Here is a 27,650-nt window from a genome sequence, read left to right as displayed (position 1 = left end):
ACTGAAGCAGCACGACAGCACAACTAAACAGTCATGAAAGGGGACTTCCAGAACTGCTTCAGAAAGTGGCTAGAACAATGAGATAAATGTGTTCCAAGTGAAGAGGACTATTTTCAGAGGGATTAATGACAATGTGTCTTTTAGTGTAATGAGTTTTAAAAATTTAGAGTCATCATACTCTTCAGGCACATTACATAATTTTGCAGTTTTTCACCGTTGGGTAATTTGGTGAAAACAGTGGGACATGTCATTACCATTCTTCTCTCCTGCTACCTTTGGTAAAATAAATACACTTAGGGAAGTTCTAAAGTAGCGGACATTTTATGAAAAAGTTTAGGACTTGGGCTGGGGACATAGCTCAGTGGCACAAGCCGTGCTTGGCAAATGTGAGGTTCTGAGTTTGATTCCTGATACCAAAAAAGCCCAAAAAATGGTCAATACCTTTTTGTTAGATGCTAACTTTAGCACTGTGAACCCTTTCTGGACTAGTTCACCCAATGTGATTTTTTCTTCTTCTGATCTAGAACATTTTTCTTTCAGTATTTAGCTATTATTAGGCTACTTTCAAAATTTAGAAACAAGTTATCATCTACCGTAGGGTGTTTGGATTTATTGTTTGTATGATGATTAATTAAATGGCATAGGTTAAAGGTTAAGAAAATTGAATGATTATTACACTTTCGTAGTCAGAGGAGTCCATACCTAGGCAGTGATTGTTCCTTTACATAGTCTCTGTCTTCTTGTGTTCCTCTGGAGAGATAAGCTTCCACTTAGAATTTACCAAAAAGTGCTAATTTTTCAATAAGGAGGTAATTTCCTGCTTCTGATAGACCCTTGTTGCTAAAGGTATACTTAGGAGTAGTATTAGTTTCTAGGGCTAATGTAACAAATTATCATAACCTAAGCAGCTTCAAACAACAGAAATGTACTTTTTTGCAGTTCTGGTGGCCAGAAGCCCAAAACCAAAGTACTGGCACATCTGTACTTGCTCTGGAGGCTTAGGGAAGAATTCTCCTTTTTCTTTTCGTATCTGTGGTGGTTCTCAGTTCTCGGTTGCCACATCACATCTGCCTCTGTTACACCAATCTTACTTCACCTTTTCTGTTTTGTTATGGGAACATTTGCCATTGAACTTGGCCCAGCTGAGTAATCTGAGATAATTCTTATCACAAGAGCCCTTTAACTATATGAGAAGATGTCTTTTTCCAAATAAAGTAATGTCTCTGGCTTCCAGGGTTTAAACATTGACATTTTTGTGGGGAGCTACTATTAAATTTGCTACAGGAATTTTCTCACAGGGAAAACAGACTGTACACACAGATACCCTGGTACTCGTTGTGGAAGTGGGAAAAGATACCAGGACCTGCATGCCTTTGTTCCCATCTTTAACAGCCGCCACTCAAAGTCAGTGGTGGAGTGAGCAAATTTCTCACGGCAGGCAATTTAATGTCCATGTAAGAGTTGCTAGGTGCTAGCCTGCCAAATACATGTTTCTAGCACCCCAATTTTGACTGGTTCCAGGGACATAGGTCTTCTTCTGCCCCATCCCCTTCTCATCACTTGTGCCCAAAGCTGTCCGCATCCACTGAATCCTTTGTCCTGTGCTGTGGGTGAGTGGAGGAAAGGATTTACTGACCTCTTAAACTGTAGCATCCTGCCCAAAGACAGAGGCGTCCAGCTTCTGTACCTATAAATTAACCTGCTGGAACCTGCTTACTACAGGGGCTCATTCCTGGCTGTGGGTGTGGCTGTAGTTTGGATCTTGAATGTCACCCAAAGGCCCTGTGTTAAATACTTGGTCTCTGGATGGCATAATTGGAAGGTGGTGGAACTTTTGAGAGGGAGAACCTTATTGGAGGTTCTTAGGTCACAGGCATGATACCGTGGGAGAGGATAGTGAGACCCCAACCCTTTCTTCTTCCTTTCTTTATTTCCTATCCTTCAGGTGAGCAGTTTCAATCTGCCACATGTTTCTACCGTAATGTTCTGCCTTGCCACATGCCCAAAGCTGTGGGGCCAAGTGATCACGGGCCGGAACTTGCAAACTGTCAACTAAAATAAACCCTTTCTCTTTATAAATGGATTATCTCAGGTATTTTGTTATGGCAATAGAAAGCTGAAACGGGTGTCTTCTGAGCAATACAGTTCTGCGAACAATTATAGATATTAGGACAGCAAATTTATAATTGTATAAAAACTTTTAAATCAGATAAATATTGCAACACAGGATCAATATGTCTGGTATCCTTGCTTAGTGATATTCTGTGGGAATGGCTAGAAATTGTCACTTTTATAGAGATGTGCTCTGTTTTGATAATGTTAGAAGGAAGATAATGACATTGGAACATCAAAATTAATGTTCATAGCGTCAACATTTACCCTCTAGTCAATATAATGTTAAATCCACTCTACCTGAAGTACAGTCAACTTCAAGGGAGAATGAATTTATGCTTCTGGTCAACAAGTGATATATTATGGGAAGTTGTATGTCTGTTGCAATCATTTACTAAACTTCTTTTTAAATTGAAGAATATAGCAAATATACAGAAAACTGTATTCGTAAGTGCACAATGCAATGAATTACCAAAAGTAAACACACCTGAGTAATCACGTCCAGGTGAAGAAAGCAACATTGCCAGACTCACTTTCTCAGGAAGGACCCTCAAGCCCTTCTCTATTACAACCATGACCTTCCTCATTGAAAGAAGCTGCTACCTTACAGGTAACTAAGTCAGTTTTGCCTGTTTTGGAATTTTTTGCTGCATATACACTTTAAGCCTTTTTAATCAAAGCATCGGGAAATTATTCCTTTTGTGATATCCCATTTCAGAAGGAGAATAATTCTTTCTTTGTAGGTATCTGTCTGGAAGATGAATAGCTTACACCATGTGTCATTGCATAAGAACTTATTTGTAATTTATGTGAAAAGTCAGCAGGAAGGGTAACATTATGACCTTGTGATCTGACACATTCCAACAAATGGAGTTATTAAAAAATAAAGATAAATGAGCACTGGAACTTTCATTTTGTGAATTGTCTGGTTCTCCTTGCTTTATTCTTCCTCACTTGATAGTATGATTTTAGCCTTTGGGATACAATAGCATTTTCTTGGTCATTTAAAATGTTTTTCTTTGTACTTGCTTGTTTCTTGTTTGTGTTCCTCCAATATAATATTTTAGTATTTAATAGTTAAGAAATAAATTACTTTAAAGCCAAAACATATAAAGAGACTTGTATTTGATGACATATTTCTAAAATTATGATTGATCTTAATTTCCATTAACACATATGAGCATTATGTTTACACAGTTCTAACGGGGGAAATCAGGTGTGAGACATCATAAGAAGAAAAAAGAAAGACCATGGAGAATGTGCAATCAGGTGTAAGGTACAATTAAGTTTCAGAAATGTTAAAATGGGTATAGGTGTTGCATCTGAGAATTCAGGAATCTTATTAATGTCTTTTGTTGATGATAAGGACAAAAAGTGACTTGATATCTTGTTTTTGTTTTTGTGCTGTTTTTTTAACCCAGGAAGTCACTCTGGAAATTTTAGTATTCATCAGCTGTCACTGAAAGTAGGTAAGTTACTTTTTCAAGATAGTGGGAACATTTGTGTGCCATGTCATTTCAGAAGTTCTGCAAAAACTCTGCTCACCCTTACGTGTATCATTGCTCTTCCTTCTTACCATTTTAAGAATTCCATATTTTGAGTTAGTCCTTTGAGTACTGTGGTATTTTTCCAAGTGTTTGGGAATGGAAACTGGCCCCCTGGTTTCTCCTCTAGCTTTCTTCTGTTCATTTGCATGTCTTAATTATATAGTTAGTTAATTGTCACTATTAAAAGCGCAGATCCTGACCTGGAGGGAAGTACAGAACCAATACCTTTTAATTTCCCATCTGTGGTCTCAGTGTACTGAGAGTAGAAAACTCCTTCAAGGTCTGAGAGTGCTTGATTAACATAGTGGGAGTTCCCTCAGTGTGGAAGAAACGCATCTAGCTGAGTAAGCTTAAATCTGGGTGTCTAAATTTAAGTACTGTCTCTTTTGCATGAGATTTAAGGGGAGATTAGTAAATTTCACTTATTTAAAGTTGCTTCACTTTGACTTACTAGCAAATGGATGCATTTAATGCGGTGCCGTTTGCCATGTACCTGGAAGTAGCTGAACTATTACTTTGTTTTTCTTTACATCAACTTTAGTGTTTGAAATGTTAGTTGAGGGAAGATTTTATATCACTTATATAATAGAAGAGCACTGTTGCTTTTCATAAATAAAAGATAGACATGAAATAAATATACCTTTAAAATAATCTCCTACTTGCGCTGCGGATATAGCCCAGTGGCACAAGTGCCTTCCTGACAAGCACAAGGTCCTGAGTTCGATTTTCAGTACCAAAAAAAAAAATCATCTCCTACTTTGAGAAATGACTTAGAAGAATGACTTTGGGATTTGGAATTGGAAGAGACTTGTCACGTCAGCTCAGCTACTTCAAAGTTTTTTGGTTTTGGAAAAATCATTTGACCTCTTTAGGTCCCTGTATTTTCATTAGAAAAAAAGAGAAAAGGCAGATGATAATAACTCCTTCTGCAAAAAGTTATCATGGAGATTAGTGTTGATACTTATAATCCTGGTATTTTTGCCTTTCTTTCCAAGTCATATTAGATAATCAGTCTTCAAAGGAAATTGGGTAATTTCTCTTATTTTTAAGATTAAAGTCAGAGCAAGTATGGCACATGGGGCTTGCCTCAAGCGTGAATGGCCATGTGTTGGTAGTGGTTCCCAAGTCCCTTTATTGAGAAGGTTACGATGACAGTGCTGTGATTGCTTACCAGTGTCTGCTCCAAGCTAGGGAGGAAGAAAGGCTGTGTGTTTGCCCCCACTTAACTCCTGTTCACTGAGCCCGCTTAGCTCATCTGTATCTTGGAAGTCACCTTGGATCTTGGATCTGTATCTTGAATCTGTATCTTGGATACAGATCATCTTGGATCTGTATCTTGGAAGTCACCTCTTGTGTGTGTACTTCCTTTGCAAAGAAGCCCCAAAGTCACCTCAAATAAAGCATACGTAAATCTCTTTCTACCCTGAAACAGTCTCCTAAAATGAACCTTCCTTAGGTTTTTCTTGTTCTGTCATCACTTTCCCACTTCCCTAAAAAAGACTCATCTTCCCGTCCAGTGAATTCTTCTTCAGAGAGAGACGATGGCGAGTCACCCTGTGACTGGGGGTAGAGCTGTCACTCTCCTTGCTCCGTGTCACAAAGTGGTAGCAGGCATGCTCACGAGGATGCTAGCATGACGAGAGAATGTATAAGGTCTGTGTGATAGTTAGTGTCAAAGTTTCCCTAGCAGCTTGCTGAATGCCAATTTAGTGGGCTCCACAAATAGTTCTAGCAATAGCAAGTGCTACCGATAGTGACATAGTCGGAAAATCGTGGTACGTGAAAGACTCTTTATGACATTTCCCTTTTTTTCTAGCTCACATTCTGAAATGAACCAATAAACAAATCATTAACACACAAGCAGAATTATTCTTCTGAGGTTTAATGCTCTGGCCTAGTAAGAAAAAAATACTGTAGAAGGAAACTTGACAAGGAATCCTTGGTAGAACTTAACTTTTAAATAGCACTTTGATGCCAATGGATTCTAAAAGCTGACATCAACATTTCTAAAACTTGTCCATGATTGTTTAATATGATAGGTTAAGTGTTGCTTCAGGGAGTTTGGATTTGTTCATTTCCAAGAAGTGAAGAGAATGCTTATTATTTCTCTTATTACTTCCCTTTAGAAACTGTATTGCTCTTATTATGCACAAACGGCTCCTTGGTAACTTTTATTACTAACAAACCCATAACCTGATTGGGCTTCTCTTGAAAGAGAGGGTATAGGGAAGTTACTCAGGATACAAATATCATGCTGATGGGATCAATTAAAATGAACTGTAGCTCAGGGAAAGGTGCTTTGTGAAGCGTTACAATATGACAGGGTGATTTAGAAATAATCGCCTATTTTATGACCACATTTCATAATCTTGCTCATCCAGATATTTGTGACAGTCATGTTATGGACCAATATAAAGCCTGTGAAGATGAACGTGATGTTAAAGAAATTGATGTTCATTGATGAGCACTTCGGCATTTCAAAGAGTTCTCAAAAAAGGTGCGTTCTTTTCTAGGTGACTGGAGGAAGAGGCCCTTTCATTCAGATGGCATCTGAAAACTTTTTTTTTCTTCTTTTGTGGTACTGGGAATTGAACCCAGGGCTTTCTTTTAGCCCCTTTTTAAATGTATTTTGAGACAGGGTCCCACTAAGTCACTAAGCTGCCCGAGCTAGGCTCAAACTCGTGTTCCTTCTCCCTCAGCCTTTCACGGTACCACTACACCAGCTTTAAAGCTTCCAAGTCTTTCTGTACTTCCTCCTTACGGCACTTGCCCTTCCCTTACTCCCTCCCCAGTAGACGTCATAGAGTCTGCAGGCAGAGACATCTGAAAATGACCAGACCCCCACACTTGACTAATGGTCACCATTAGGATACGTATGAGACTGTTCTTTCTTATCATTCATTATCTGGGCTGTAGAATTCTTGTGATAGTATTTGGAAATTTGAATATAGTAATTATATAAGAGCCTTCTAATATGGTGAAGGATTTAAATAACTCACTTTGGATTTTTCTTCCTTAACATGAGCTTTCACCCCAAGTGTCCTTTACTGAAATATTTTCAAGAGTCCCTTTTTGACTGTTGAGGAACAGAAGAACTCCTGCCTAGCTTTCCTTGCATTCCTCTGCTATCAACAGTCTGTTCTCCGGCCTCACAGTGCATCTTCTCCTCCCTCCCTTCCCCTGCTGCCTTCTCCTTTGAGCTTCATTCCATCAGCCTAGTCCCCATATTTTACTTTTTTTTTTTTCTGCTGCTCCAAGACAGAAAGACTTGTTCAAGGTCTGTGTCTTCTCTTGGGCCTACTTGAGTCTACACTCTACTGAGGCTTCACTGCCGTAAAGGTACAATCCTGAAGTCATGCTATCCAACAGAAATAAAATGCAAACTGCATATCTAATTGCATATTCTTCTAAAAACAGTTTTGATCATATAGTTGATTTAATATAGCCGTAATATTATCATTTATATATGAAATCAACTAAAAATGATTGATGGCAGTTTGGGTTCTTTCCTGGTCGTAGAAGTCTGGTGTACACTTTGTATCTGTCACACATCCCCACGTCCTCTGTGGGCGAGTCACTGTTGTACGGAACGGTGACTGCACATTCTCTTGCTCTCAAACATGCACTTGTTTATTTCATAGCTTTTTACTGAAGCCAAATTACAAATAAGTCCTTGGCACTGGAAGTCGCATTTGGTATTTCTGTGTCTTAACTGTTCGTTCCTGAGACTGCAGTATTGCCTCTTGATAGATTGGAATCATTAATTCTTCCTGTAAACTCTTCAACGCAGCACACTTACTGCCACTACAATATCTCTATGCCTGAAATTTCCTTCCTGCTTCCCATATTTATATTATGATTCAATAACCACATAATGTCTGTTTTGTTAGATTTGAACCTTAATATGTTGTATAGGATTATAAGAAATAAATGTATATTATTTATAGTGCTGTTGCACTAGAGAGAATTATTTTGAGTACAGTATTCGCCATTCAGACAAAGGCAAAATAGGATTTATAGCTGAAATTAGTGGAAAAATTGCTTTTATTGTTCATTTTTACTTTCCTAATAGAGACCTGGCTAACGACATACAAGAATGTCAGGGTTACAGGGCCCAACCATGAAGCAGAGGCTTTGAAATTGGAATATAATGGCAAAGACACAGTTTTACAAGTTGAAACCAAAGCACTAGGCTAAGAATAGCTTATAAACTAGCAGGGTTGGGAGGAAACCCTAAAGAGTTCAGAGATAGGTGAAGAGACTGAAATAGAGGACAACGATAAAAAAGTCACTACACTCTATCAGCACTGCTAAAATAGGATAAAGCAAATCCAAGCCTTACCTACTCCACAGTTTTATGAACAGAATGCTGATGTGTACTGTTTCTAGCCCTCTCATCAATTTATTTCAGTGCCAAAGTTGCCCAAACAGAAGGCTAGTATTATAATTTTAGAACTATGCCAATAAACAATAAAAGTCTATAGTTTTTCTCATCACATAAATTGTCACAGCAAAGTTACAAAAATTATTTCCATACAACCTAGTATCTACATTATCTTTGTTATGAATTTATGAGTCAGTTCTTATTAAGTATAAAATCCATTTATTTAATTTTAATGCCATCTTTTTCTATTTCCTAGTGATGAATATCCACTTTACTTCCTGATTAACGTTCTCTGCATATAAGAGCAAAATTATTTGCTCTTGAACAGAGTTGTTTGGCTTGGCTTAATTTTACTTTTTAAAATTGCCTCATTTAAAATCTTTGGTGTCTTCATATGCTACTGGATTTTGACAGCAGGGTCTTCATATCATAGTGAAAGCAAAGCTACAAGGGGCACTCACATTGCTTCAAATAAGGGCCTTGGGTGGTTGGTTTACTGTGACCTAGACAGAGAAATTCTGCCAAACTTCTGCCACTGTTGTTTTTTTTCCTTCAGAACCTATGTGTATTGCACATGTCCTGGTCAAATCTTGAGTCATGAACGCAAGCCTGGACATATGCATGCTGACCTCTTAGAGGCTGGGAGATCCTTGTCTTAACACACACTCATTATTTTAAGAACATGGTGTCTAAAATTCTAAGTCAAAAGCACCCCTCCTGTTGCTTACATATGTTGTCAGTGGGAATGGAAATATTTACAATGGAAAACTTTGTGTTTTAGTAATATATGGCTCTGAGCAGTGTGTGCAAATCTTCAGACCAGGCCAGCCAATGATGTTTATTTTTTCCTATGTTATGTTTGCTTTGATTTTATTTATTGAAAAAAAAGTATCTTAAACATAAAAATTGGAACTTGTATTTGGAACATCACTGATTTTTATTTTCTAGTCATTTATTTCTGTTATATTATTCAAAAATATTGGCTTTTTATGGGTCTTTTGTCTTAGGTAGTTTGAGAAGCAATTGTATTCTTTGGTACATAGAGTTGGCATCCTATCCTCCCTACCCTCTTGTCCAACCTTAGAGTAAATTTGTAATAGGAGGAAGGAAACACAGAGCCCTCGCCATCAAAGGGAAAAGGAAGGGAAAATTAATTAAAACCGATGCCCACCTTCATTTTTGTGCCTAAGGCTATTCCCTGCACATTTTAACAATTCTACCATTCTGTGAGCTTTTATTGAATGTACTTTATGTTCAGGGCATTGTCCTTAGTGCTAAGAGGGACAGGGGATTTTAAAAAAAAATTTTCTTCCCGATAAAGCTTTAGTTCAGTGATCTTCAAATTTGGCTGCTGTGTATCAGAATCAGATGGAAAGCTTTACAAAAACTGTAGATCTCTGGGTTCGACCTGGAAGCCTGTTGAATCAGTGTCTTTATGGGTGACATCTCTAGAGCAGTATTTTCAAAAGGTTTTCAGTGATTTTGATGCCTAAGTTAGTCTGAGTCGCACTGCTTTTTAGGCTGTGGTTACATTTGACATCTGGTAATGTAGAATTAGCAACTATTGGAATGTAAAAAATGTAGGTACCTCATAAGTGTATATTAAGTATTCTACTTTTCCACATAGTGAACACAGAAGTTGTACTAGGCAGGTTAATTAATGCTAGGTACTATACCCTAAGGAGTCCGCATAATAGAACTTCAATTCTTGCTCACCATGGACCCAGTGCAAATGTTCCTGGACACACTCTTCTGAGGGTGAGACCCTCTCAAACAGTTGAATCAGAAACCAAGCTCTTTCAGTTCAGAATCCCATCTTCCCTACTACGTGGCTTCCAAGATGACCATGTGGGGTAAGAAAGAGAGGCTCATGCCTGAGGGAGTTTGAAATACCAGGCCTATAAGAAATATGTACTCCTGCTCACACTGCCTCTTTGAAGTAATCACAGCATCTCATTTAAATGAAAGAAGGCAAGGAAATAAGATCTTCCTGTGTATCCAGGAAGGAAAGAAAATAGTTTGATGAATATATAATGTCTCTGTCGCAGATAAGTGTTGTCACTGGTAATCTTCTAAAACAGCCACGTTTTCCCCAAGATAGTACAAAATTAGTACAAAATAGCACCCCTGAAGAGAAACAGCGTAAGTAATTACAAAACTCTGTGAAGGGATTCACAGAAGATGTTCTGGTCCTACTTTTCCCTTCAAAATAATTCATGGTGTTTTGGGGGGGTCTTCTATGTAGAGTATTGTGTCATCTGCAAATAATGATAGTTTAACTTCCTTTCCTATCCTTACTCCAAAAATTCAACCAACCAACTCCTATAGTTAATAACCAAATTTAATTGCAAAGCTGGATATAAAGTCAATACTCAAAAATCAATAGCATCCCTGTACGCAAACAAGAAACCATTGAGAGACAAACTAGGGAAACCATACCCTGTACAGTAGCATCCAAAAAAATGAAATACTTAGGAATCAGTCCAACAAAGGAATTGAAAGATCTGTACCTTGAAAATTACAGTACTCTGAAAAAGGAGACCAAAGAGGATATCAGAAAATGGAAAGATATCCCTTGTTCATGGATAGGAAGGACTAACAGTGAAAATGGCCATACTCCCCGAACTGTTATGCAGATTCAGTGCAATCTTGATGAAAATACCATTAACATACCTCACAAAAAGAGACAGAGCCTTCCTAAAATTCATCTGGAAGCAGAAGAGACCTAGACTAGCAAAGGCAATCTTGGGCAATAAAGGCAAAGCAGGAGGCATTACAATCCCTGACTTCAAATTATTTTTTACTACAAAGCTGCATTACTTCAAAGAATTAACATCTGGGATCTCATCTTTAAACAGTTTTTGCACATCAAAAGAAATCACCAACATAGTGAAAAGAAAACCCATAGAACAGGGAAAAAAATTAGCCAACTGCCCCTCAGACAAAGGACTTTCATCTAGAACATATAAAGAATTGAAAAAAATCAGACCCCCCCAAGTTGAAAAATCCAATCCAAAAATGGGCATCTCAGATGAATACACACTTCTCAGATAAAGAAATACAAATGGCAAGTAAATACATGAAAAAATGTTCAGCATCATTGTTCTTTCAAAAAATGGAAATTAAAACAACCCTGAGATTCTCTTTCACCCTAGAAAGAATGGCTATCATTAAGAAATCAACCAATAACAAATGCTGGCAGGCTTGTGGGGGAAAAGAACCCTTCTCCACTGTTAATGAGAAGGTAGACTGGTACAACCACTGTGGAAATCAGTGTGGAAATTCCTCAAAAAACCAAGATTAGAGGTCCCATTCAACCCAGCTATTCCTTTTCTGGGTATTTTCCCAGAAGAATTAAAAACATCATACCACAGCAATGTATGTGCACCCACGTTTATAGCAGTATAATTTTTAATAGCTAAATTTTGGAAACAACCCAAATGCCCACTCAACCAAGGAATAGCTAACAAAGATGTATTTTTATACAATAGAGTAGTACTCAGCTATAAAGAAGGATAAACTCGGGGCTTTTATAGTTAAATGGGTGCATCTAGAGACTATACTTATATGTAAAATAAATAAGACTTGCATGTGTAAACATCATATTGTCTCCCTAGTGTAAGAAACTTAAGGAGTAAATACCAGCATTCGGGAGGCTGAGGCAAGAAGATACTTGTGATTTTGAGACCAGCTTGGGCTACAAAGTGAGCTCAAGGCCAGCCTGAACTGTATAGTGAGATGTTGCCTCAAAAAGACGATAAAAAAGTAGTAAATAAGATCCAAAATACACAATAGTACTGTGAAAGGAAAAGAAACTGCTCAAAACTAAAGAACAACCGGAATGGGAGAAGAAAAAATATGTACACATATACACAAGATAGCTAAGATAATTATACTACTAATTTCTATTAGTTCATTGCAAAGAATGATTTGTGCTTAAATTGTTTGATCAGTTTTGCATGCCTATATCTTGTAATCTGAGCAACTACTTTGAGGATAACAATATGCAATATAATAGCCATTGTTAATTTCCCATTATCTTGTTTTGAAATCCTCCATCGTTTTTTTTTTTTTTCCTTTTCACTTTAAAATAAGAAAAAACGCTATTAGGCTTTCAGGCTGTGTGTGTATTAATGTTTCAAGACAGGAAAAGGAACAGAAAAAAATTGAGAAATCGCAGAACTCTGCCCTTTTTTTGCAGAAATAGGAGGATGTTTTTATTTACTGGTTCCTTTTTCTTTTTAAAAAGCCTTCCACTAAGTTTATCTCATGTGATTTCCAGTTATTGTTTGGGAAACTCGGCAGCCATCAGGAGCACCTCTGAGGTACCCTTCAAATACATAAAGACAGTTACCATGTGTGACTTTCCTAAAACCTACACGAACTGGGCAGTCAAGGTCAGCCTGCTCTCAGCTCTTGAGGTCGAAGGCAGGCAAGCATCTGCTTCTAAGGACCTCTTCTTAGGGGAAGAACTTAGAGATAGGACAGAGAACGGGTTCACACTGCTTACTGGGAATAGTCTTCCCAAAAATTCTGCAAGGCATAGGATATCCCTCTTACAATGCAGAGGGGATTGCTGGCCAAAGAATGCAAATTTAGTGCAGAAACAAATGGCTGCAAGACAGCCTTTAAAAGCGGTGATGCTTAGTAATGACCAGGCTTCAACCACACTCTACCCTACGCTCTATCCCAATGGTTCAATAATCCTCATATTGTATTTTGATAATGATAAGTTCTGTTTAAATGAATGCTACCTGTTAAAATAGGACTTTATAATGCGCGATCTGTAATATGCAAATTGGTCTTCAAGGAAGGATTAGTGATAATACCTTGCTTGATTATTTACAGTAAGAACAACTTGAACCTGCTTTCATATGGACAGTGCTTTGCTTTCTCTTCTATTACTGTAGGAACCTTAAACATTCACCTTAGTTCTACCAGGAAAAGAATTCTAGAATCAAAACTTAGATCTCAAGGATCTTCTTGGAACTTCCTTGGCTCTCAACTCAAAGAAAGTAAGTGCAATGGGAAAAAAGGCAGTCTACTGAGGTATTAGCCATCTGACAAGGAGTGACATCAGCCCAGGCTCGGGGCAAGTGTTGCAGGAAGTATGTGCTGCAGAGGTGCAAGGCTGGTGGTGGAAGCAGCAGACCACTGCATGTGCTCCATGTGCAGCCCTAGGAGAAAAAGGGCTGGTAAGAGAAAGTAGAGCAGAAAGAAGAACAAATAGGATAATAAGGAAGTCAAGGGGAAAAGAAAATTCAACCATAAGAATTTAGAGCCAACAGGGCAAGTAATTCATGTAATAAACTCAAGTAATGCAATGAAAAGCTATCAGTAAAGTGACTCAAAACTTACAGAAGAGAATGAGTTTTCTCAGATGCCTCTTCTCACCATTTCTGGAGCTGGCATTTGTGGCACTAAGGTAATTAAATGTGACCATTTGTGTTATATGACTCAATTCTGAAGGAAATGAACTTTTTTTTTTAGCACAAAAAGCAGACAATAATAGTTTTTCATAACCTGGAAGACTGGATGTGTGGTAGGTGTTTCAGCAATGCCCTAGAACCTAGGCAGGAGATTCTGTGTCCATTCCCTGTTCTTCAGAGAGCATGGCATTTAAGAAACAGATGCAAATAAATTTATCCAAGAATACACTGTTGCCTCTGTCCCTGAGGATCCAGTGCTCTGTGCTGGCAGCACATGACACACAACTGTAAACATCTGCTTTCATGACTCACATCACTCAGGGGCCAGAGCAGTGCTTCCCACAGCTCTTACTCTATGACACTAAAACAAAAAGCAAGTGCATATGAACTCCATAAAGGTGTGTGGGTTATGTAACTGCTGAAATCAGACAGATACTGCATTATGTAGTGGGAAGTACTGGAGTGGAAGCATTTAGGGAAGTGAAAAGACAAATTAATTAACTTGTCAAGTACTTCCTCTCTGATAACATGAACACAACAGATTTTTGCATAATGAAGTAGCTTCCCAGAAGTGCCATGCTTTCTTGCTTTTCTTCATGTTCCCATTTCTTCGTGTTCCAATTTATAGTTCAGAGGTTCTTCTGAATTAAGTCCGTCTTTGAAAATGAAACTTGGTTGTTTAAGTACAGTTTGCAACATCAAGCACTTCGTACATGGATACATAGATAGGCTTAGATGTGATATGGTTAAACTGTTGGCAATTAGATGGACATAGAACATGACAAATACTTGTGTTTATTAAATGCCATGACAAATAGACATAGAATATGACAAATACTTGTGTTTATTAAATGTCCAAAATTAGAGGTTCAGTTTCATTTAAATAATCTTCAGTGTTCTTCTTTTTGGTACTGGAAATTGAACTCAGGACATTGCTCTTGCCAGGCAGGCACTTGTGCCACTGAGGTACCTACCAAGCCCCAAATTTATTTTTGATATTTAATATTTTTTTAAAAAATATGTTGGACAAGTTTGATAATATATATTTCATAAATGGAGCATTAGAAAACCTTTTTGAAAAGGTAAATGAAAAATACTTTTAAAAACTTTGGTCTTATTTTAATTCAACTTTTTATGAAGATGTTTCTAAATTTTTTAGATTTAAGTATAATTATGTTGGATTATTTAATCCTTTAGCAGATTTTTCTATTGCTACCATAACAAATTCACATAGTTTATTAGCTTAACACAACACAAATGTATTGCCTTACCATTCTGTAGGTTGTAAGCCCAAATGGATCTCACTGTGCAAAACTCCAGCACTGTACCTTTCTGGAGGGTCTCGGGAAGAATCTACTTCTGGGCATTTTTAGCTTCTGGAGATTCCAGAAGTCTTGGCTCACAGCATCCTTCACCATCTCCAAAGCCAGAAACAACAGGGCACGTCTGCACGTTACATCGTTCTGACTCCTCACCTGTTACCTCATATCTCTGAATGCAGCTGGTATCCACTACATGCATTCATGATTAGATTGTTCCCCCTGGAACAATATAGGATGATCGGCCCCATCTCAAGATCCTGAATCACATCTGCAAATTCTCTTTAGCCACATTATGGGGTCCAAAGTTTAGGACATAGAGACCTTTCCTAGGTTATTAATCTATTTTAATCATTGAGAATAGGTACAAGCCAATATTATAATGGCAATAGAATATATGAATGTGAACTTCAAAAAGGGCAAAAAATATGCAGAGGAAGGGCCGGGCATGGTGGCGCACGCCTGTAATCCCAGCACTCGGGAGGCTGAGGCGGGAGGATTGTTGAGAGTTCAAGACCAGCCTGGATTAGAAAGTGAGCTCAAGGCCAGCCTGAACTGCGTAGTGAGACACTGTCTCAAAAAGAAAAAGAAAAAAAAAAGATTGGCCTCAAGCTTAGAACAGACCACAGCGATAGCCAGTTTTCCTTCTCCCCATCCACAATTCATAGGTTCTGTCCAGCATCAAATTTGGACTCCAACGAAGGTAACTCTGCGAGAAGGGAGTAAGAGCTGAATGGAATAAAGGAACTTCAGAGGAAGTAAAAAGACGCAAGAGAGAAGGTTCCCAGCAGAACTCTATTCTTAGAATGGTGGCCACAGGGTACGCAAGCCCCAAGAGTCAGGAAAAACATGAAAGAAATCAGAGAAACAAGCTCACTCATTGCTGCTTTGTGAATTCTCTGTTGGTTAGGAAATATCACCCTCCAGAAATACCACACCACCTGAAGCACTGTCCCTGATTCTAAGAAGGTGCATGGTAATGCCATCTTGTTTTAGACCGTACCCACCACGCTGCAAAATAAAAGGGAGAAGTGGTGGGTTCATACTTCAAATTGTCTACCTCACAGAACACAAAGGAAGTGGAAAGCTAAGCAAAGAGAACAGCAGAGAATCTTACTAATCATCTGTGTCTACAGAATGTTAGGATTCATTATCAAAGTAGAATATTTACGTTTATGCACTCAGTTAATAATTTACTTATAGTGAAACATTAGTCATTCTCAAGAAAGTCACTTTATTACAAATTTCAAAAAAGAACCATAAAAGGATACTTATCATAACAAAAATAGCCACATATGGATGGGACTGCAATCACAGGTATATACTAAATAAACGCCCCAGACAAAGGTAGCTAATCTTTAATTTTACTGCTCACTGAAAAAAAGTAACCAAAGTATGTTCAAGTTGCTTGATCATTTTTATTGGGTTATTTTCTTTTTATTCAATTATAAAAGCTTCTTAGCTATTCTCAATAGAAAGTCTTTTGGGTAGGCATTTTGCAAATATTTTCTTCCAAACTATGATTTATCTTTTCCTTCTCTTGATAGTATCTTTCAAAGAACAAAAGAAAAATTTAATTCTTATGAAGTCTAGTTTACAGTACTTTTCTTTTATGGTTAGTGGGAATTGTTTCACCTTTGAAATCCTTCCTTACCTCAGGTTAAAAATATTAATTCATATTATTTTCTTTTAGAAGTTTTATATTTTTAAGTTTTAAATTTAGGTTTCTTGTGGGAAGACAGACTGGTGAAACTACTGTTGAAATCAGTTTGAGATTCTTCAGCAAACTAGGTCTAGAGGTCCCATTCAACCCAGCTATTCCGCTTCTGGGTATTTTCCCAGAAGATCTGAAAACATCATATCACAGCGATATATGTGCACCCATGTTCATAGCAGCGCAATTTGTAATAGCTAAATTGTGGAAGCAACGCAGATGTCCATCCACTGAGGAATGGATAAAAAAATTGTGGTACTTTTATATAATGGAATTTTACTCAGCTATAAAGAAAGATAAACTCAAGGCTTTTACAGGTAAATGGTCACAACTAGAGACCATACTCATAAGTAAAATAAACCAGACCTCCATATGTAAGCAACATATTGTCTCACTAGTGTAAGAACCTGAAAGAGTGAATAAAAATTAGGAGGTATGACAGACATTGTGAAATGAAAGGAAAATGCTCAAAAGTAAAGAGGAACTGGGATGAGTGAAAAGAGAAAAGAGAGAAGGAGAAATTATGTATGTAAGTATATACAGGATAGCTACCATAGTTGTACTATTGACTTCCATTGCTTTACTGAAAGGAACAGTTAATGATTAATTATTTGATCCATCTTGCATGTCTTTATTTGTTTTCCTGAGAAATCACTTTGAAGATATCAATACGTAATACAAGAACCATTGTTAATTTCCTACCACTTTGTCTGTAATTCAGTATTGCCTGTATTGTTCTTATGCTATTTTGTAAATGGATGTCTATTTGTTAATGTGTTTTCCTTTTATTTTTAAAATAAATTTTAAAAATGAATTTAGGTCTCATCCATTTTAGATGGCTAATAAGCACATTTAAAAAGATGTATACCATCATTAATTATTAGGAAATTCATATTAAAACCATAAAGAAATACCCTCTGTATGTGTGTGACTATGTGTCCGTGTCCATTATGTGTGTATAACATATGCCTTAGAATGGGTGGAGGATGACTGGAACCTTGTATCATGCTGGTGGAAATTCAGATGGGTGCATTCACTTGGGGAAACATTCGGGAGGCAGATGTAGTGATGTGGACTCTTCAGATGGAAGACTCTCCAGGAAAAAAAATTGATTCCTTTCCCTGCCTGCTCCATTAGGAGAAATGAGGACAAGTGCAAAATATACCCAAAGGGAACTTGTCTCTATCCTTTTAGAATATTCCTATGATAAAATAATAGTGGCTCTTTATCATCAGCTATCTAGCGATGAAATTTTATTGCTCTTTATTGCTTTCCTCATTATTCTTCCCTCTTTATTGCTTTTTTCCTATTAAACAATTATCACATGTGTATAGGCTCAGTGTAAAGATTTAAACAACACAAAGGTAATAAAACACATATTGAAAGTATACACCCCTCCATCCTTACCCTGTCTAACTTCCACCTCCTCTCAGGAATAATTCATTGTATTTCCTAAGTGTTCTTAGAGCTCTTGTTCAGTATTTTAAATATATTTACATACATATAGGTATATAGAAATTTAGACCCATGTAGTTTTTTAACGTAAGTGGAATTGTGTTGTAGATAGTATTTGGTGACTAGCTTTCCAACCAGAGTACATGTCTTGGAGATGATGTATGTAAGATGAGGCACGGGAAGAACTTATTAGCTCCCTCTATTCTCCCCAGCCCTGTACCCACCATGTTCCCGAAATGAAAGGGAGAGATAGTGGGTTCATACTGTAAATTTTCTAGCTTACAAAACACAAGGGAAGTGGAAAGCGAAACAAAGGAAAGAGCAGAGACTTTTACTAATCTTTCTCCACAGAATGTTTGTTAAGATTCCTTGTCAAAGTAGTGTTTCTAATTAGGTATACTTTACGTGTTTATATTATCAAAATAATTATTATCGTGGGACTATTCTAAGAGGATGCACACAAGTTCCCTTTTGAGCTATGTTTTGTACTTTTCCTGTTTCTCATAGTGGAGAGGACAGGGAAAGGAATCAGTTGTTTTTTCTGTGAGTGTCTTCCATCTTAAGAGTCAACATCAGTACAGCTGCTTCCTGAATGTTTTCCCAAGTAATCGCACCAGTTTGCAGTTCTGCCATACCATCCATCCATCTATATCTATTATCTATCTATTTATCTATCTATCATCTATCTATCTATCTTGCTATTTATCTATCATCTATCCATCTATTTATAATTTTTAAATAAAATTTGCAGAGTTTTCCAAAATATGGATAGGCTTTTACTTAGAATAACTCCTATAACTTATTTACCGATACTACTCCCCTTTTGATAGGCACTTAGTTTTCTAAATTTTCATAATTAAAAACTATGCAGCTGTTAACATACATATATCCTTGTGTATCTTTTTGAAATATGTATTCATATTTCTTTAGTATGGATTTCTAGCAGTGGAATTGCAAAGGAGTCAGAGGGTGCAAATATTTTTTTTTCAAAAGTACACTTATAATTTAGTAACTTACCAAAATATACAAATATTTTGTTTATTTTTGCATCAACATAGTAAAAGTGTATCTGTTTTGCTACATCCTTACCCTCACTAGTTATAACCAATAGTTTTATTTAATGTCAATCTCATGGATGCATGTTAAGATCACATTCTTGTTTTAGCTTATAATTTTCCAATTGCCATTGAAGTTGAACATGAGTCATTGGATTTTTTTCTTTTGTGAATTATCTGTTCATATATTACCTGGTTTTCTGCTCTTGAGCTGTTATCTTATTGATTACATGAGTTCTTCATATATTGATCTATCTTTATGTTTCATTTATCTTTTATATATCTAACAAATATTTTCTCCAAATTAACAATTGATTTTTTCTTTGTTTATGGTATCTTTCATTCTACATGTATTTTTTTGTTTATTTTTCTTCTACTTTAATCTTTAATTGTGTGCATCTTAATCATGCACAAGTTAATTTAATATCCTTAAACCAAATTCCACACATACATTTCATTTGCATTCTTAGTAGCTCCCTGAGAACGTTAAAAAAGAAAAGGAGCAACTTTGTTTAACCTTTTATAGGTGATAATCATTGCAGACTTTCAAATAATTATTGTAAAGGAATGCTACAGGTTGCTAATTTAAAGATGTTTCTTAGGTCAGAGCATTCATTTATAAACATATTAGGATTAATAGAGGGAGTGGATAGCCCTGGGTAGATGCATAGCTACAAGTAGTGCAAGGGAGTCCATCTGTGATAGTAAACTCTGTAACTGACAAATGCCTGAGATAATCAACTTCAGAACAGGAAAGGATCTAGGTGTGATGGCACACACCTATAACCCCAGCACTCAGGAGGCTCATGCAGGGAGATTGCCTTGAGTTTGAACCCCCCCTGGGCTACACAGTGAGACCCTGTCTCAAAAAACAAACGAGAAAAACCAGGGGCAAATGCACTTGGGGTCTCTTCTGTCTCTTTCTCAAATAGAAGTTTTCTTTCCCCAGTAAATATATTCTGCTCTTAACCACCATTGTTCTACTGTAAATAAATAAATAAATAAATAAATAAATACGTAAATAACAGGAAAGTTTATTTTGGGTCGTGATTTCGAGATGTCAGCTGGTGGTGGCTTGGTCCTCTCACGTTGCGCCTGTGGCAGCACGGTGCAGCACGGTGGGAGTGCATGGCTGTGGAGGCCTGTTCACCTCATGGCAGCCGGGAAGCAAAGACAGAGACAGAAAGGGGTGAGGATCTCAGAATTCCCTTCTAGTCACCTGCTCAGTAACCCACCTTCCTTCCACGAGGTCCTGCCTCTTAGAGGTCCCATAAACTCCCAGTGGTGTCACAGGCTGGCAACTCAGCCTGTAATTCATCAGTCTTTAGGGAGCACTTTCACACCACAGCAGGTATGTAGTTTCCCAAGCTCATCAAGATATGTGATTGAAGGCAAATCAGGAGGAACATTAGCTTGGGACCATCTGAGATGAGATGACTATTATGATTTGAATAAAAAATGTCCCCCAAAGGCTCACTGTACTGAAGGCTTGGTTGCCAGGCAATGGGGTTTTGTGAAGTGACTGGAGCCAAGGGCTCAGACATCATCAGAGGGACTTACCCTTGGATGAGTTCATAACTTAATGCTTTATTAGGAGGTGGAGTGGGTGAGGTGAGTCACTGGGAGTGTGAGGGTGTGGCTCTCAAGGGGATATTTTTCTGCAGCTTGCTCCCCCTTTCCTCCTCTCCTCTCCTCTCCTCTCCTCACACTTCCTCTCCCCTCCCCTCCCCTTCCCCTCCTCTCCGCTCATCTCCTCTCTTCTCCTCTCCTCCCCTCTGTTCTTCTCGCCTCTCCTCTTTCTTCCCCCACTTTTGACCCTCTTCTTGGCTGTCATGAGGGAATCAGTTTTGCTCCACTGTGCCATCCGTGCGGTACCTTCTGCCTCACCACAGGGAGGCGGTGGAGCCTGCTGACCATGATTAAAACTTCTGAAACCATAAACCAAACTTTTCTTCCTTTGAAGTGATTTTTCCCTGCTATATTGCCACAGTGATGGAAAGCTAACATATTGGAACTATGGAAAGAGTTGAGCCCAATACAGTGATGGGCAATCCAGAGGCAAGTAGTAATGACAAGACCAGACAAGCAGGTAGATGGGGAGCAGGTAGCTATTATCAGTGAAGATGTCCCCCAGGGGTTGGTGTGAGGCTAAGGGTAGTCACTTGGGTAGGAAGAGCAGGAACTGAGTTTTCTACCAGTGCTTCTCAGAGGGTAATGTGTGTTTCAAGCCACCTGGGAATCCTGTAAAAATGCAGATTATGAGTCAGTGAGTCTGCAGTGAGGTTTAAGGCTCTACATTCCTAATATGCTCCCAGCTGGTGCCGATGCAGTTTATCCCTGAGCCACACTCTGAGTAGCAGGGCTTGAGAAACCTTGCGCCTTCAGGCACAGACGGTGCTACTTATCAGAGCTACAACACACAGGGTAAGAATTTGAAGAGTAATACGATACAAAAGTCAGAGCACGAGGCAGCTGCTAGTTCCCTCCAGCTATGCTCAAGATACCTTTGTAGGACGGGAGTGGGGGGTGGTGGTGGGGGTAGTAGGGCGGAGCCTGTGGGTGGAGCCCAACAGAAGGCTGGAGGGGTTGGGAGGGGTTACACCACAGAGGCTGGGAGCGAGGCAGGGGCAGAGTTGGATTTGCACATTAGCAGAGTCCTAGCAGCAATAAACTGATAATGTCTGTGTTCTCAGCACCCTGAAGCCCTTTCACACATTGCTGCTCCCATTACTGGGCCCTTTGCTGCCATCTCTACCTTTCCCTTCAGCTGTCCACAATTTGTTGTTTTTTTTTTGTTGTTGTTGTTGTTTTTTGGTTTTTCTCTGATACCGGGAACCGAACTCACGACCTTGTGCTTGCCAGGCAGGCGCTTTTGCCGCTGAGCTAAATCCCCAGCCCCTAATTTGGCCTTCTTATCTCCACCGGAAGTTGCCTGGTGGAAGTAAAATGTGCTGGGAAGGAAACCTGCTCATTTGTGCACTTGTTGTCAAGGCTGGAGGGGAGGACATTGAATAGAGTTTTAAGGAAAAGATTTGCAAACTGCCCCCTGCCCCGTAGCTCTTATGTCAGCTAAAAGACCTAAGTCCCACCTGCAACTTGGGCTTCCGCTTCTCAATTAGAAAAAACTCAGTGCTTTAAAGTAATAATTATTATAGTTATTATTATGATTATTACTATAGACAAAAATAATGAAGATGATACAAAGATGATTCTTGGTACAAAATTGTTTTCCATATCACAGCACACAAAATAGATCACTATTAAGCTTTTTCCAATATAAGAAAGATTAAAATCTACAGAATTTGTATTATTTTCTTAGGAAAATGATCATTCTACAGGCCATTGGAAGGGTTCCATGGCTACAGAGACTTAAGGATCATGCATTCTGAGGATTGCTGCTCTCAGGGAACTTACATGCTGAGAAACCTTAAATCTCCTTGGAAAATCCACCCTCCAATCCTACTTTAATCAAAGTAGCTCCACTTTACTGTTTCCTGTATCAGGCTACTGTACATTGGGCTGGAAGAAAGGGTTCTAGGGTAAAGTAGAATTTAAGAACCGCTAATTCAGTCAAACTTTTGGGGAATGGGGTATAGCTCAGTAGTAGTGTATGCTTTGTGCACATGGATGGCTTGAGTTTGATCCCCAGCACTGGAAGGAAAGTAATCCATCATGCAGGGTTACATTTCTGAGTATGATCTCTGATTTGACTTATTCACACTGTACTATCACCCATCATAATAGATAATAGGAACTATTTAAATTTATAGAGAGATATTCTCAAATTCCTTCACAAAGTAAAACTTATGCTACAAATTATTTGGAACAAAAACTGGCTCACAAATTCTGAGAGTAGTATAATTGGGAATAATATATAAACACTAACGAAGCACCCTAAAAGGGAAGAGTCTCGGGTATTCTGACAGGTCATGCATTTGTATATAACACTCCTGACTTTGAAGTCTCTTTTTTGTAACCATAAATCAGTGTCCAGGAGTATGGAGCAGTTCTCTAATAAGAATGAGATGCTATAGACAGTGGTGCTAAAGGAAACACAGGAGGTAATGACACAGACTTTCAAGTCTGGTTGTTCATTCGAAGAGGACAACAGTAGACCATACACTAGAACAGTGGGAGGTACTGAATATTTTCCAGACTTGTGTAATCAGTCATACTATCAAACAAAGGCTAGTTTCTAATGATCAAAGTATGGCATAGCAAAGAAACAACCTAAATAACAAATTTCAGCAGAATATTAGTAGCAGCTCATCAAGCTTTCTGAGGTTATATTTTCAAGTTATAATTTATCCCACAAAAAGACTTGCCTCCTTGGTAGCCTCCAGGGTACAAAGTGATCAAGCTCAGCTTCAGCGGCAGCAGGTGAGGCCCTCACTCTCAGAATCATGACAGCACTCCTCAGATGTTTTATGAAACAATAATTAACTTCATTATGGGGATACTGAGTCTATACTTCTATCCAGCATCCTTTCAAGTCCTGGCTTTGTCTGGGTTGAAGGAAAGGATGTAAAGAATGACATTTGTCATTGGTAGCTATGAACTCATGGGCTGGCACTGTCTCTGTCGCCATGTGACTACAGGGTGCAAATATTGTGGTTTTATCTCCAAATGGTGACCAAGCCCATTAACCTCCCAGAAGGATCCCCTGCACCGTGTACCCTGGGTCTCCTATTGAGGAAACGTGTAAGGGGGGATTCAAAAGCCCTTTAGGAGGAAAAGGAAACTTCTGCTCTCCTCCCTTTGTAATATCTTGCAATAAAGCAAAGGCTCATATAGAATGGAACAGCCAGATTCTTGTTTTGGGGACTTATCTTAAATGTTAGTTCCTCAAAGAGGATACCCTTGATTGAAATTAAGTCCCCATACTGCTGTACTTTTAGCCATATAATCTTGTTCTTTCCTGTTCTGGGTTGTTAAAAAAGATAAGTTCAAGTCCCAATCCCAGGTATTATGAATGTGACCTTATTTGGAAATGAGGTCTTTGCAGAAGTTTCAAATTGCAAGGAGATTCTGCTGAATTAGGCCTGGAACCTGGGCTCCCTCTGAGCCCCCAGGATGCACACCACCCTGCAAAACCTTGTTCTCTAGTTTGTGGCCTCAAAACTGTAAGGGAATAAATTTGTGTTATTTTAAGCCACTAGTTTGTAGCATTGTGTTATGGAAACTAGGAAATAAACACATTTCCCTTCTCAACACTTATAATAATTTATTTTGGCTTGATTTGGTGATTATTTGATTCATAGCTCTCTCCCCATCAAATCATAAGCTTGAAGAGCCCTGGATCTAGTCTCTCCTTACCATTTTTCACTCTTTACCAACATAATGCCAGGCCCATGGTCGCTGAATAAGTATGTGTTGAGAGATTAAATGTGCTTACCAGGAGAATACTGAACCTGCAAGTCCAAGTTCAAGGTCCCTAATAGCTTCAGCTGCAAGGGACCAATCTCATTTCAGTCTTCTTTTTTTGTTTGTTTGTTTGTTTGTTTGTTTTTGGTTTTTTTTTTCCGGTACCGGGAACCGAACTCACGACCTTGCGCTTGCCAGGCAGGCGCTTTGCCGCTGAGCTAAATCCCCAGCCCCTCATTTCAGTCTTCTATTACATGTTTCCTAGGCATGTGTCATTTGTATCTTCTTCCCACCCCCAAGTTTGTTTGAAAGTAGAAGCCTTTTTTCAACATCTTTATACTATCTAAGATTATTACAGGCAGCTAAATCAGATAAAAATTAATATGTTGTCAGGGAGGGACTGGGTTCTCAAGGAAGTCAGTGAAAAATAAAGACAACAGAATTATGGCTAGAGGCACATCTGAAGAAGGCCGGGCCTCAAGACAGAGATGCAGTGGCCAGGCCTACAGAGCTCCCTGAGGCATGAACAGGAAGTTGGAATTGCTCTGTAATTAGCACCCTTTGGTTCAGTATGTCCAGGTAGGTGACCAGAACATCTGGACCCATCCCTTCCCGTAAATGCCTTTCTTCTTTCTGTGTGCTACATGACTCATTTCCCTATTGGACCAGTATTAGCTAAGCAGCTATTCTTATAATCCTATAGGTTAATTATAGATTTACCTACATTATACCTACATTATGACTTTGCTGTATAACTTACCCCTGCCAAAGAGCCTCGGCGGCAAACCACTTTCAGGACCCCTCCTGTATCTCAGGAGCTATCTTGCTGTTAACTTTTCCTATTCTTAACCTCTGTTGTTCCTTGGAATTTATTCTTCAATTTTGGAAAGACACAAACTCAGCACATCTGACATCTACCAGACCAGGAGTTATATTTCTTCTATATCAAGATGATATTTTACGTATAATAGAGGTTCAATAAACATTTTTGAATAAGCAACGAACGCAATTTCTAGGTTTCCTAAGATGTAACAGCTGGGTTGAAGCTATTTACCACATTATTTAATGATAAAACCACAGTTAATTATGGAGTCCTGTGTAGAAATGCTTGTAGTTGGTTATTTTTTATTAAATACACAATTTGTGGTAAGAATTTGTTTTGCTTCCCGACACACAGACTGTGGAACTCCTCAGAAACAAACTGCTGCCCCTGAGCTAGTGCTTTACGGAAGCATTTTTAATCTTTGAGGTTTTTCTGTAGCTAAGCAATGTTTTTTCAAATGGAATAACACTGATATGCAGACATATTTATTGTCCATTCACAAAGCCATTCCTCAATATGATTACAGTACGCCTTCCTGAATGTCATTAAGAAACCGAGGTCTCATTTTTCTAGGATCGGCTGGCTGAAGTTCTGCGTGAAAGCAAGTAATGGAAAATAGGATTTCTTAAGCCCCCTTTGGCCTTTTGATTCTGAGCTACAACCTTGCTGTTCTACTTTCAAAGTCAAGGAACACTTCTAGCAAAACCATGACATTTCTTGGGTAACTTATTTTGTTCTTAATACATATTTCCAAGAGTTTAAGAAATATTAGTGGCAAAATAATGAGTCTTTGGTGTATGCTTATCTTTTGCTTTGCTATGAGAGAAGATACATTCAGACTATTTTAAATAAAACTTAATTGAAGGTCATGGAGCAATCCTAAAACCCTTAAAATTCAAATATTTGGTAACTGCATATACAGCACGTGCCTTCTAGAAAGGGTTATTATTTTAAAAGATAAATTACACCTCACTGAGGAATTTCAAGTATCATCTGAATATCTGAAATGCTCCCAAGTTTGCAGAAAGCTCTCATTGAAACTGCGACCTTGTATAGACAAAGGCCTATGGAGGTGCAATTTTAAAACTACCACTTTTTTCATTTCCCCATGGGGTCTACAACAATGGAAATACATCAAAGCTGATAAATGGATTGTGCTTTTCCTGCCTCGCTTGCCTTTCATTTGTTCGTATTTCAAGCTTCAATGAAATGACAGATTTTATGCTTTTTCTCATTGTCCTTTGATGGGTTTCCTTGGTTTCTCCTTTTCCTAGGGAATCTTTGTCTCATTGGTGGAAAATTGACATTGCATCTTGGTATTTGAATTTCATATTAAACTGAAGACTTTAATGAAGTGGCTACAAGGTCATTAATTACCATTTTTAACAATGAGATAATTATTAATGTATCATTTTGGTGCATCAGCAGTTATTAAACCCTTCCTCCATGAGTGGATATTGGTTCATTTAAAAATATTGCTATTTGAAATAATGGTTTAATTAATGATTTTGTACATACAAGTTTTTTCTGCTTTTTCCTAGAAAGTATAATTACCCAGAAGGACAATTACTTAGCATATAATATTAATAAGAAAAATTAATTTTAAGTGAATTATCTCTTACCATAGTAAAAAGTTTGTACAACTATGCATCGTTTAAAAACAGGGATACATCTGAGAAAAGCATCATTAGGTGATTTCATCATGAAAATATCATAGAGTATATGTACACAAATATAAGTGGTACATTCTACTGCATACTGAGCCGTGTATGGGATAGATACCTGGGACAGCCCCCTGTCCCTAGGGCCACAAGGAACAACATAAGATTAAATCAAGCAGAAGAGTAACTGGAGTAATCAAGAGACACAGTAAACATAATATGCTGGATGTTGCTGCCAGTAAAAGACATAAATGTTTCTTTATAAATTTTTTAATAAGTTGCATGAGCACATTCTAACATAAAAAGTATAGTATGTCTGGTCATGATGGTACACATCTATAACTCTGGGAATGAAGCAAAAGGATTGCAATTTCAAGGCCAGCCTAGGGAAGCTAGCAATTTAGCAAGATCCTGTCTCAAAAAATTTTTTAGAAACTAGGGATATAGCTCAGTGTGAAGGCCTTGAGTTCAACCTCCAGTACCAATAAAAAAAAAAAAACCAAGGTATAGTATAGTATAGTATAGTATATTAAACACATAAAGCAGAGCATAATCATTTGCTATCATGAGCAAATATTATGTTCTGTACATAATTTTATAAGGTATATTTTATATAATCCTCAGCACAGTAGGTTTCTTTACCCCAACATTACCAGAATAACATAAGAAATGTATTTTGTTACATTACAAAGCTATAATATCACTAGGGAATAGAAAATTATCAGCTCCATTATAATCCTATGGGACCACTGTCATATATGTGGCCCTGTGTTAATGTAAAAGACAT

The 27,650-nt window shown here is 38.0% G+C and overlaps 1 protein-coding gene and 1 long non-coding RNA gene across 23 annotated transcripts in view; one reads left to right on the top strand and one right to left on the bottom strand.

The window, feature by feature from the left end:
- Positions 1–27,650, top strand: part of LOC102019690 (zinc finger protein 239-like) — a 212,224-nt gene that overhangs the window by 13,460 nt on the left and 171,114 nt on the right. For 2 of the 22 annotated variants that reach the window (XM_013523001.1, XM_013522998.1), the window contains exons 2-6: positions 2,618–2,722; positions 3,310–3,388; positions 3,534–3,581; positions 6,041–6,156; positions 25,776–25,923. The exons of 7 other annotated variants lie outside the window; for them this stretch is intronic. Coding sequence is in view for 2 of the 15 variants with exons in the window: in XM_013523011.1 (XP_013378465.1) it covers positions 14,754–14,939 (186 nt within the window). In the remaining 13 variants the exon portion in view is untranslated. 13 more of the 22 variants (XM_013522999.1, XM_013523000.1, XM_013523002.1 and 10 more) reach the window with 13 other exon arrangements.
- On the bottom strand, positions 32–20,444 carry LOC106150339. The gene is made up of 3 exons (XR_001237096.1): positions 20,247–20,444; positions 12,873–12,876; positions 32–769 (listed from the first exon to the last, which is right to left on the bottom strand). It is a non-coding gene; the product is annotated as an uncharacterized LOC106150339 (long non-coding RNA).

The sequence above is a fragment of the Chinchilla lanigera genome, unplaced genomic scaffold (genome assembly GCF_000276665.1).
Source record: "Chinchilla lanigera isolate Chin_1 unplaced genomic scaffold, ChiLan1.0 scaffold00071, whole genome shotgun sequence".
In the NCBI taxonomy this organism is placed as follows: Eukaryota; Metazoa; Chordata; class Mammalia; order Rodentia; family Chinchillidae; genus Chinchilla; species Chinchilla lanigera.
Note: the sequence above shows the minus strand (reverse complement) of the source record. Positions and strands in the feature narration are given on the sequence as shown.